We start from the raw sequence: 12,382 nt of genomic DNA, 5'->3' as shown, positions 1-12,382 counted from the left end.
TAGGTGTGTGTTTAGGGGAGGGGCAAGAGAGATTACTGAATACTTTTCCTGCTACAGCACATCAAGGGGTAAGACTAAAGGACTCAACTACTATCTTTTTCCTCTAGTGTAAAGGTGAGGTGGGGAGAGTGGAATGTTTTAATAAGTAATATTGACAAAAGTAAAGAGGGATAAAGAAGACCTGAGAGCCACAGAAAAGAAGACAGGCATAGTCAGGTCGAGCAGATTCTAAGGGTTGCCAGTCTACAGCCACTGAGGTCCCCTGTATTCACTGAGCCAAGAGTTTTACCATGTGGCCTCTGTGGCAGGGTGAGATCACTTCTCAGCAGAGGCTGGGGGAGACCACTGGGCTAGTGGACTATACTGGGGCCATAGAAGACTCAGAGAAAGCTGCAGCCCACAGGAACTGAAGTGCAGGCCTCTCCAAGCTGAGAGGTTGATTCACAGGCTCTGACAGCTGCAGACTTCAACAAACTTCAGCCAGGAAGCAGAAAGGTACACAAAGGACCTGGCCCCAGAGAGCAAAAGGAAGAGAGGGCCCCTATCCCAAGGACTTGACCTTATCCCTTCCTCCAGTAGCATGCATAAAACCTCCTCCTCATATTCATTCTAAAGCCATTTTAGGGATGTCAAAAGAGAAAGAGGAGGCCAGCTGAGAGGCTGTCCAAACTTATTCAAATGAAATTTTTAATTTTTTTAATGGCTATTTAAATTATCAGCTCAACTGGATGTTTGACTATTTGTTTAATTTTTTTCCCCAGCTAATGTATTGGAAGGAGCTTGGAATTTTGTTCAGATTAGTTGAAACCAAATGACAAAATAGGTTTTCTCTGCATGTCTAAGTTATGAGTTTAATTTGCCACCTTGCTGCAGCTTTTAAAAATAATAAAAGAGACTTGCATAGTGAGAGAAAAAAATAATAGAAATGATGAAAGTCCAGTTATCCTTAATCATATTGTGATGATGTATAGAACCATATAAAGCATAGAGTCACAGGGCATTTGAAGGCATTTGAACTCTCCATCCCCAACTCTGCTTCTGGAATCACTGCTATTACCTGCTTGGAAAATAGTCCTTTTTGCTCATTTTGATATGAAAATAAAACTGCTCTAAAAAGATCAAGTCTGTTAAAAACAAACAAACTTCCCTAATGATTTCTTACATTCTCCAGAGATTGATATGGCCGTCACTGAACAAGGCAGAAAATACATCCATCTCCTATGTCAAAATCTGATTTTTCTATTTATTTTGCCACTGTCTTCTGGGACATCTTTAGGAGATAGTTTTCCCCTTCCGTTGTCTTTCCTCAGGATGTAAATCAGCAATTACTTAGTTCCCAAAAAAAAAGTCTGAGGTTATAAATGGGGGTAGACAGTAATTTTATCTGCGAGAGATTAAGATATCATCCACTTAGTTTGGTAACAACAGAGTGCAACTGAGTGCATTGCTTCCTGTTCATCCTGGCTCAACTTTTTCTTCTTTCTCTCTCTCTACCCTCTCTCCCTTTCTGAACTAGCCGACTTTTCTTTTTAACAAAATAATTCAGGGTATAACCACAAACTTGGTAAAATTCCCAAAAGTAATCTGAAAACATTCTTCTTAAAACCTAAGTGACATGTAAGTCAACTAAGCTAGTGTGTGTGTGTGTGTGTGTGTGTGTGTGTGTTACCAAGTAATCCATTGAAACAATAAAATTCAAATAGCAAAAACAACTTGCAACAGCATAATACATCTGTTTATTTAGTTAATATTACAATGGTAACAGGTTAAGAGCACTAAATTTGTATCCTCTTAGAAGGATAATGATTAAGATTTTGATTTGTAAATTTCACAGTTCTTAACCATTAAAAATCTATTTTCCAAAGGAGTAATAATATATATTTTTATTAAGGGACAGATCTAAACTTTCTGATTTATGACCCAAAGCATATTTGTTCATTAGTTTAAGCAAAACATTAGGGATATCTTAACTCTTGGTTACTGCTTTCAGGAAAGCACAAAGTTGTTGAAGCAAATATACACAAAACGTATTTTTCAATAGTGATTTTAACCATTGTATATCATGTCAATGAGTGAACCTGAGAACCCCAGATTTAGTATTTCCAGATTGTTGTAACACACTCTGGCTTAAACAATCAACCAACAAACATGTATTTAGTGCCTACTATGTACAAGCCAGCATACTAAAGCAATACAGGAAATATAAATAATTAAAATTATTGGTCCTCACCCTGCTCAGGCTTCCAATGTAGTTGGTAATATTAAACACAGACACAAATTATTTCACTTTCAATGTCCTCAAAAAAAGTGATGATGTTAACTGGATCATATGTAAGAATCACCTCTGCTGGAACCCAGAAGGAGCAGGGGCATCTTCAGCAGTGATTAAAGTCTCTGTCTGAATTAGATTCCTCAGCTCCAGGTTTGAGTGCTGCTTGCACTCCTGAAACTGAAAGTGTTCCAGCCAGACTCACACCTGTCACCATCAGTGGCTATACTTAGACTCATGGACTCATGACAATGGAGCAAGATAAGTATACATATGTCCACATCATATATATATATATATATAAATATATATACACTCAAATTGTATATAGGGTGATGTTCCCCTATATATATCTCCTGGAAAGCCAGGAGTTCAGGACTTTCCACTGTGCATGGAGAGGAGGATAACCCACATTATCATTTATGTATTATCCTAATAAGACAAACAAGAGACTATAGTAAGAAAAGTATGAAAAATCTCCAAACTTCACTCAACACAATCAAAAATAGAAAAGCTAGAGGAAAGGATAAGATAAGAGGGCCCAGCATTGAGGAGAGGCGTTGAGATGGCCAGGGAGTGGGGCAAGAGCTTGCCCCTACTTCCACTTCCATGCCCGCCCCCAGGGTCCCAAAGAAAAGACCTGGGGCTAGGCAAGCAGAGAAAAGGAAAGCAGAGACACATTTTCCAACACGACAAATAAATTAATAAATATATATGTTAAACAAGAAAATAACTTCTTAGGCACCGCTTGAAAGGCAGCAACCCTCTAGAGACCAGGCAGGCCCCACTCGGGAGCCTGCAGGTTGCGGCGACACCGCCAACACTGGCGGACTCTGAAGACGTCGCCCTAGGTCTCCCGCCCCCGGCGCCCGGTCTTTTGAGATACACTGGAGCAGGAAACCTTATCTCTTGTTACTTTTAAGTCGGCTCCTCCGGAAACTTGGGTGAGGGAGAAGGCCAAGGCGGGCTGCAGCCCTGCAACCGAACCCCGAACCCCGAACCCCGGGGAAGGTGTGCCCTGCACTACCCTGCCCTGCCTAACGCAGACGCGCGGCCCGGGAGCGCCCAGCGCTTGGTCTTTGAAAACGCCCAGTAGGAGGGTGATTCCTATTACGCGCCCACACTCCGACCCCGCAATCTTATAAGAACTCCTCATTCGGCTTGTTCTCAGCTCCTTTTTGCTCCAAAGGAGGGCTTGGGTGGGGACTCCAGAAAGCCTGGAGTTCGAAGCGCGGGACCTATTTTACTAAGCACCTGGCTCTACTCTGGGTGGAGTGAGAGTGGTGGTGGCGGGCGGGCGGCGAGGGGGGGACGGGGGAGGGCAGGGAAAGATGCACCTTCACTCAAGAGTAGGAGAAAAGACCAGCTGCTTAGATCTTTCTCAAGTCCGACTTTCCTTAAGGAGAGCGGTCATTCCCGGGACTCCAGTAGGGGCACCAGACAGAACCTGGACAGCGGCCCCGCGCGGCTAGGGACTAACCCCGAGGGAAACCCGTGGCGGTATCCGTGGCTCAGCTTAAACAAACAGCAATAACGACTGGAGGGGCTGAGGATCAGAATGAGTTGTTAATGAGTTCGTGATCTCCACTGGCGGGACGGTGCGGAAGAAAGTATCGAAGTTGCAGGGTAGGGAAAATAGAAGGAGGGTCAGAGGAGTAAGCGCAGTGGAGGAAGGAACAGAAAGTGGGAGACCCAGAAAAAGGTAGCCCGAAAGCCTTCCCAGTTTATAAGCAAAGCTCTCACTTCTACCATTGTCGCGCGCCTTTCTTGGGTCCCTCCATCAGAGGCTGTCAGTGTCCTAGCCCCACGTTATCCCGACAGCACCCTGGCGCCCTGGATACCGTCCCTTTCGCACCCGGCCTTCCCTTCTCCTCATTCTCCCCCTCTTTTGGCTCAGGGCCCCTGCGTGGCCCGGGCTCAGAGCGTCGTGATCCGGGACGTGCAGGTGCCATTACGGAAGACGCCGCCGGACTCCAGGTTCTCAGGTTGGAAGTCTTCCACACTGTAGGCACGGCTTTTGAGCGCGGTGGCGTAATAGTCAACCGGCTCCTCCGCGGCGTTGTCCATCCAGCTGAGGCATAGGATGCGTTGGAAAGAGCGCTTGAAGTTGTCTGAGAGAAAGCCATAGAGGATGGGGTTGGCGCAGCTGTTGGCATAGCCGAGGATGACCGACAGCTGGCTCACCGTGGCGTCGTCCTGCTCAGCAAACACGTTGACCAGCTGCACCACGTAGAAAGGCATCCAGCAGATGACAAACACCATCACCACCATCATCACCATTAAGGTGATCTTGCGCTCCGAGCGCTTGCGCTGCTGCCAGCCGGCCTTGAGGGCCACCATGCGCATCTTAGCAATGATGAGCACGTAGCACAGGCAGATAGCCCCGACGGGCAGCAGGAAGCCCATGAGAAATGTGTACAGCACGAAGCCCACCAGCCAGCGTTGAGCGGGCTCTGGCATGAGCATGTTGCAAGCCACCGTGCCGTCGCTGTTGGCCGCGGTGCGAGAGAAGACCACGATGGGCAGGATGACGAGCAGCGATAACACCCACACGCCCAGGTTTACTACCTTGGCCACGGTGGGCCGGCGGTAGCGGGCCGCCTTGATGGGATGCACCACGGCCACGTAGCGGTCCACGCTGAGCACAGTCAGACAGTAGATGCTGGTGAACATGTTGACCGCGTCCACGCTGAGCACGAGGCGGCAGAGCAGCGCACCGAAGGGCCAGTGGCGCAACAACGTGGAGGTGACCAGGAAGGGCACGCTGAGCATGAGCAGCTCATCAGCAATGGCCAGATTGAGGATGTAGATGTTGGTGGCCGTCTTCATCTTGGCATAGCGCAGGATCACGTAGATGACCATAGAGTTCCCACACAGCCCCACCAGGCACACCACGGAGTAGATGAAAGAGATCAGGATGGCGCTGCCCTGGCCCTCGCTCAAGGTCCCGTTCTGGGACGCATTTCGCCCTGGCTCCTCCATGCCGTCCGCAGCGCCGGCCCCGGGGCCCCTGCTGCCGCCGCCTTCGCCGCAGCTGCCCGGGCTGGGGCTAGGAGAGGAGGAAGGAGAGGAGGCGGTGCCATTGGGGAACATCCCAGCTGAGGGGGGCCAGTGGGGCTGCCAGGGCTGGGGCTCTCTCCTCGCGCACCCGCCGCCTGCGCCCTCCCTCCCCACCCGACCGCTTGCCTGCAGCCCACAGCCGCCCAGCGCCTCCGGGTACAGCGCAACCGCTGCGGGGAGCGCGGCTCCTACCGGCGCCGGCGGGGCGCACAGCCCAGCGGTTGCCTGGGCTCTGCAGTTTGCAGCTCCGGGGTGCCCGGGCACACGCGACCGTGGAGAGGAGAGGCCAGGATGCGGGAGCCCCGCACGGCACAGCCATTAACTGGCGCGGCTCTGGGCTGGTAAATGATTAATAGGCACCACCAGCGCGTCAGCAGCTACGAAAAAAGGGGGTGGGGTGAAGAAAGGGAGGAGAGCACATAGGTGGCTTTTCCCCCCCGCCCCCCATTTTTTTCCTTCCCAGTCCTGCACTCTGCTCAACTTTAGTGGCTCCTTCCGGGGTTCCCTCGCAGCACCATCTGCCTCTCGCTCTCAGAGGAACCAAGAGAGTTCCTCGGCCTTACTGGAGGGCGGGTGGGAACCAAAGGTATAGATTCTGTCTCATTCCACTCCTCTCCTACCCAAAGCAAAGACTCAAACGGCTCCATGAACATGGATGTCTGGAGTTCATCTCAGTTTCCCTCCATTGCTGCCCTTTTCTCTGGAGACCCCAGCTCCTATCCCGTCCCGCAGTCCAGAACCCTAAATTCCCTCTTCCCACCCTCGCTTGCCTTGCAGCTCAGACCCGCCAGGGAAGCTCCGGGCCCTCCTTACCCAAAGCGCGCAACCTCCAGACTGAGACGTAGATGGCCGGTGCAAAGTGCATGTGCGGTCTGTTAGCAGGTTGACGATCTTCGCGCAGACCAACTCCCTTCTTTGCGCCTGGCCCCAGCACAGGCGCCCACGCAATTACTCTTAGAGTCGCGGAAACTGGCCCTAAGCTGCGAGCGTTATGAGAAGAAAGGACAACCACCGTGCGTTAGGGGCTTCTGCGCTATAACACAGCAGGCAGCTTAGGCTATTGGGAGTGTTCAGGGACATGAGTGAACCATTTGCAAATCTCTTAATAAAGCTCGTAGCGCTCAGAACCCCCCGTGTCTCCCACAGGAATATCGACTGCAGAAACGAGGACGCGCGGCTGGGAGCTCTGGAGGAGCTTGAGACTCCCTCCAGAAACCTGCCAGGCGCGGTGTTGGGAATCCACCTAGGTGTTCACTCGGGAAAGATAAGGCTGCGCCGCTTGGAAGGGCTCCACCCGCGTCCCTGCTGTACTTTGTACCCTGGAGAGTTGGCGGGCTCTGGCAGACGAGAGTTTAAAGGCTTGGGCGGGCGGGGACGCCAGCTCTTCTAAATCCAGGTGAGGAGCTGCCGTCGTGCGATGACCAGACCTGTCACCAACCCCAGGAATGGCAGGGCGACATTGGAGTTTTTCCGGGAAGAGCTAGTATGTCAGCTCTTTCTGAGGCTTGATTTGTGACCTGGCTCTGGGTCACGTGCCCAAACCATTAGGAGATATCAATGTAGGCAAGCCTGAAGCTCGCTGACTTCATTTAAGAATCAAAACGGTTTTCCCGTAAGAAAGAATGTATGTTCCGTTATCAGGATTTTAAACGAACCCTGGGACTTACCACCATTCTTACTCTAGGGTCTCTTTGGCTTTCCAACTGTTCCTGTGGAAGGAAGAATCACACTCCATGCAACTTCCCTGTTCGTTTTCATAAACGTTGCTTTGCTCGGTAAGATCCCTGCAAGCCTTTATTTGAAACTAGCCTGTTCACAGGAAGAGTGACCCGCAGCAGCTTAGTGCTCTGCCTCCTTCAAGCTTTGCTGTCTCCAGTTTTTCCTTAGTTTCTCCTTCTCCTCAACCAGGCTGTGCCCGCTGTACTGTAAGTCTCAGCTTTCCTCCTCTCAGTAGAGTTTACTCCAAGGAGAGGCTAAACTCCTCATGGAGGCTATCTGTACCGGTCCAGAATGAAGAAATGGATGCAGAAATTAAAAACAAAAAAGTATATTTCCTAATGCCCTGTTGCTTTATCCAGGTAATCACTTACATATACTGCATGTGTTTTAGTTCCCAAAACTAATTGTCTTGAACAGGAAAGAATAACTTCTGTAGTGTGTTGATGATAGCAATCAAAGACTAAAATAAATGACAGACTTTCATAGGAATGTGTGCAATTATTAATGAGGAATGTGCTAGGATGGAATTTGAAATTTCATAAGGCTGAAACTGTTTTAACCCATTGTTTTACCTGAACAAATTGCCTTCTTTAAAGTGGAATGTACAATTGGTGTTTAGTTATATTTATTCTTCCTTTACAAATACAGCACATATGGAGAGAAAATAAATGTTCATTAAGTTAAAAGAAAAGAGAGTGGGTATTGTCCCAGAATCCCAGAAGAGCATTTTACTAGCCAAGCCTCATATAATGGCTTAGATGCCTCTGCCAATCACTGACTAAAGACACCTGACTATCTGTACCTCTGGGAGCTTGGATTTCAACAGTCATTATTTAGATGCCTTGGCTTTGATCATGGTTGCTCTTTGGGAAGTGGGTGATGGGAGTCAGTGAAAAACAGCTCTGTTGTTCAGAATTTCATTAAATTCACTTTCAGCTCATCTTAGGGAAAATTTCTCTCAATTTTGTGGCCTCATATACAAAAGAAGAAAACTTAAGACCTGACGTGAGAATGCTTTTTATTTTTATTTTTTTGAGATGCCACTTTTCACCCACTAGGATGGCTATAAGAACATTTTTAAAAACAAAAAATAAACGTTAGTGAGAATGTGGAGAAATTAGAACACTCATACATTACTGGTGGGAATAAAAAATGATGCAGCAACTTCAGAAAAAAATTTTGGCAATTGCTTAAAAGTTTAAAAGTTTAAAAGAATGACCATATGAGCCAGCAATTACACTTCTATTTACTCCTCAAAATTGAAAACAGGTGTTTAATCAAAAACTTGTGCATGAACATTCATAGCAGCACTATTCATAATAGCCAAAAATTAGAAACAATCCAAATATCCATCAATTGCTGAATTAATAAATTGTGGTATATCCATACAATGGAATAGTATTCAACCATAAAAAGAAATGAAGTACTAATACCTGCTTCAGCATAGATGAAGCTTGAAAACACTATGCAAAGGGAAAGAAGCCAGACACAAAAGGCCACGTGTGGCATGATTCCATTTATATGACATGCCCAGGACAGGCAAATACATACAGACAAGGTACATTAGTGGTTGCCAGGGGCTGGGGGCAGAGGGGAATGAGGAAGGACTGCTTAATGGGTATGAGCTTTCTTTTTTGAGTGGTGAAAATGTTCTGGAATTAGATAGTGGTGATGATTGCAAAACATTGTGAATATGCTAAAAATCCCTGAATTGTACACTTCAAAAATGATTAAAATTATAAATTTTATATTATGGGAGTTTTAGTTCAATTTTAAAAAGCATGAGAGAAAGGCAAAGAGAGGGATTGAGATGGATATAAGCTATGCAGCATTATTAAATCTTTTCAGTTATGTATTTATTTTTAAATTATTATTATTATTATTATTATTATTATTATTATTATTATTATTATTATTTTGAGACAGGGTTTTGCTCTATCACCCAGGCTGGAGTGTAGTGGCACAATCATAGCTCACTGTAGCCTTGATGTCTCAGGCTCAAGTGATCCTCCCACCTTAGCCTCTAGAGTAGCTGGGGACTACAGGTGTGCCCCACGATGCCTGGCTAATTTTTAAGGTTTTTGTAGAGATGGGGTCTTCCTATCTTGCACAGACTGGTGTGGAATTCCTAGCTCAAGCAATTTTCCTGTCTCAGCCTCACAAAGTGCTGGCATTACCTGTGTGAGCCACCGTGCTCAGCCCAGTCATGTATTTCTAATTATTGTATTTGTGAACTAATCTATGAACAAGAAAAACAAACAAACAAACAAAAAGGGTGGCATTTCTGGGCCACCAGGAAGGTGGATTGGGGTTGCAGCTATTTTCAAATTATATTAAAAGCAGGAGCCCAGTTAGAGCGCTATCTTCCCCTCAGATCTCAATTTAATGTAAATATTTCCAAAGAAAAAGGAAAACTGATATAGGCATGAGATCACTTTAATTTGCAAAAAAATGCAGCCAATGAATAGTCAGGACTCAACAATCTTCTTGTCTTGTTAAAAACTTTTTAAGTTCACATGTCTAAAACCTTGAAAAGATTAGGAAGAGCTTGTTTTCTCCCTACAAGTTACCTGTCCTCCAGCCCTCTTTGGTTACCATCTTTCCTACGCCTCTGTGATATGAACATTTATAGATAGAAAAGAAGGAGATGTTTTCCAGAAAGGGGAAAATGAAATGTTCCAATTTAGGAAGTTGCAGATTCTTAAGCAGACTGATTTTCTTCTCTCATTGTAACTTTCTCCTACAAGCTATACTCTCCTGTGCTATCATGTACCAGGTGCACACTTTGATTATTATATTTATCACACTGTACTGTGGCTTTTTGTGTACTTGTCTGTACCCTCTTATAAATTTGTAAGCTTGTGGAGACCAGGGGCTTGCATTTTATTCATTTTTCTATCCCCAGCATCTAGTGCAGTACCTACAAAATGGCCCCAAATCACCTTGTTTTATTTTGTCAAGGCATCCCATGGATAGTACTTTCCTCTTTTCTAGATTATAAAATGTAGATGCAAAGAAATAAACTGTGAGCTCCTTACAAGTAGTGCTTTACTAGCTGAGGAATATCATCATGTGTAATAATTCCTTATACACTTAAATTATTCTAAATAATTTCAATTTGCATGTCCTATATCAACAATTGTCATACTGATGACTCATTCATTGATCATTCTTGGTCTTAAATTTCTCATCAGAGAAAGGGCTCTGGAAAATGGGTAGTACATGCGTTAGTAGCTAATGATGGTTATTTAATAGTGTCATGCAGTGTGAAAGTCATCATACATGGACGATCATTTCTTTTTAATAGCAGTTTTGAGCCTCAGTTCGTTTGGTGGAATAGTAATTATCAGCACCTCAACTTCTGCTTATGTCAAAATCATTACTAATGTGGTTTTTCCAATCAGAGCCTGTGTTGATCCTTAAATGAGCACCTCTACTTCATACCAATGATAAAGGGCTGGCTGGAGCCAGGGATTAAAGGGTGCACTTCCTGGAACATTGTCTGCAGCAGCAGAATCAGTGTCAGGTTTACAAACACCTGTCTGGACAGATGGGACCAAACTGAGTATAAGGGGCTAACACCACTCAGCAATATGGCCTACAGCAAAGGTTGTGTCACTTAAGGACCATCTGCCACTAAGCAGTTAACATGATGTCAGTCTAACAAGAAAGTTACCAGAGCACAAATGTGGCTATAGGGCTAAGAAACAATCCTGGACTTCATTTCTCAGGAATACCCAATCACAGCAGCCATGGTAGCCTGTGGTTTAGTTCATCACCAACCTCAGCAAACTCACCCTGGCCCACTGATTTTCCTATTGCCTCTTCTGTGAACAGCATGACAGAGTCTTTTTTTGTGCTTTTAGCAAAGACCCATATGGTGTAACAACTCCTATTCTTCCCTATGTTTTCTCTACTACAAAATAATATTTCTAAAAACAAGAATTCAGCACATACAGGAAAGTATTCATTACAAACAATGGAAACATAAAAGCAGAACAGGAGCACATTCATGTTATCTGTATTATTTTGAATAGTCCTTATCAGTAATACATTTTTCTGTAATAAAGTCTGTTAGTTAAGGATTTTAAGATGGATGCATTAGTTTAAAACTATTGTCTCAAAATCTCTCTCTCTTTTTTTTTTTTTTTTTTGAGAACGAGTCTTACTCTGTTGCCCAGGCTGGAGTGCAGTGGCATGATCTTGGCTCATTGCAACCCCCACCTCCTGGATTCAAGTGATTATCTTGCCTCTGCCTCCTGAGTAGCTGGGATTACAGGCGCCCATCATGCCCAGCTAATTTTTATATTTTTAGTAGAGATGGGGTTTCAACATGTTGGCCAGGATGGTCTTGATCTCCTGACCTCATGATCTGCCTGCCTCAGCCTCCCAAAGTGCTGGGATTACAGGCGTGAGCCACTGCGCCAGACAATTGTCTCAAAATCTTTAAAAAAATTTTTTGGCATTTCTCTTTTTTAGCAAAAATCACAAAGAAATGCTTTCAAAACCACAAACCATAGTTTTGTTTATTTTGATACTTCAATTTATGTTTGATTTTGAGCAGAGGATTTAAATACTTATAGCAAATCATTCATTCCTTGAGAAAGGGCTGTTCCTTTGGAGCGGGCTATATCTGTCAATCAGCTCCACCAGCCCAGCAAAGAGCTAGGGTGTGAAAGGAAAGCCTGTTTTGTAGATGAAAACAATGTAGGCATCTAAACGCCCACCACCATGATACTGCCACTTTGTTCTCATTTTAAATATGTTGAGGCAGGAGTCTAGGTTCATGTTTCACCAGCCAAAACACTTTTATTTAGACGATGAAGCAACTTAAATGATTGATCTTTTCTCCCTTTCTGCAATTAAGTTGGAACTGGTCATTACTGGTTCTAGGTTGACAGTCTCTCCATCTCCTTGTCTTCTCCTGCTGGAGGCAAAATGGGGGGCTGTGTCTGTGAGCTGTCAGACTGGAACTCAGAACTACCAGGAGTGGTCCAGAAAGAGGTCCTGGATCCTCAGCTCACTCTCCCCTCTTGAGAGTGGACTGCCTCTCCTCACCAGCACCTGGCCCTGCCCCTGTCTCCTTTTGCCCACAGCATGGAATGATACTTTACTTAGTCCTTGAGGAAGTAGCCTGTGCTACTCCTTTCCTACAACCTGACATCTCCTTTCCTGCCAGAAGAAGGAAGTAAGAAGATAGCATAGCCCAGGTGGGGACACCTGGCCTACACTCCTTCTTTGTTGACTGTTTGGTTGAGCCAAGATTTCGCTGCTTATGCCATTAGCCAATGCAGTGGTTTCTGATATTATATCCTAATTTTAAAAAATTATTTG

The 12,382-nt window shown here is 45.4% G+C and overlaps 1 protein-coding gene across 1 annotated transcript; it reads right to left on the bottom strand.

The window, feature by feature from the left end:
• Positions 1-1,717: 1,717 nt before the first annotated feature.
• On the bottom strand, positions 1,718-5,561 carry SSTR1 (somatostatin receptor 1). The gene has a single exon (XM_008957153.5). It carries the CDS (start codon positions 5,360-5,362, stop codon positions 4,187-4,189), a length of 1,176 nt encoding a protein of 391 aa, XP_008955401.1. The 5' UTR covers positions 5,363-5,561; the 3' UTR covers positions 1,718-4,186.
• Between the last annotated feature and the right edge of the window lie 6,821 nt (positions 5,562-12,382).

The sequence above is a fragment of the Pan paniscus genome, chromosome 15, assembly GCF_029289425.2.
Source record: "Pan paniscus chromosome 15, NHGRI_mPanPan1-v2.0_pri, whole genome shotgun sequence".
NCBI classification, from domain to species: domain Eukaryota; kingdom Metazoa; phylum Chordata; class Mammalia; order Primates; family Hominidae; genus Pan; species Pan paniscus.
The sequence above is the reverse complement of the archived record's forward strand: the minus strand, read 5'-3'. Positions and strand labels throughout refer to the sequence as shown.

What these genes read in the sequence shown, in the direction of transcription:
- SSTR1 (XM_008957153.5), bottom strand. Translation starts at nt 5,362, where the DNA reads ATGTTCCCCAATGGCACCGCCTCCTCTCCTTCCTCCTCTCCTAGCCCC.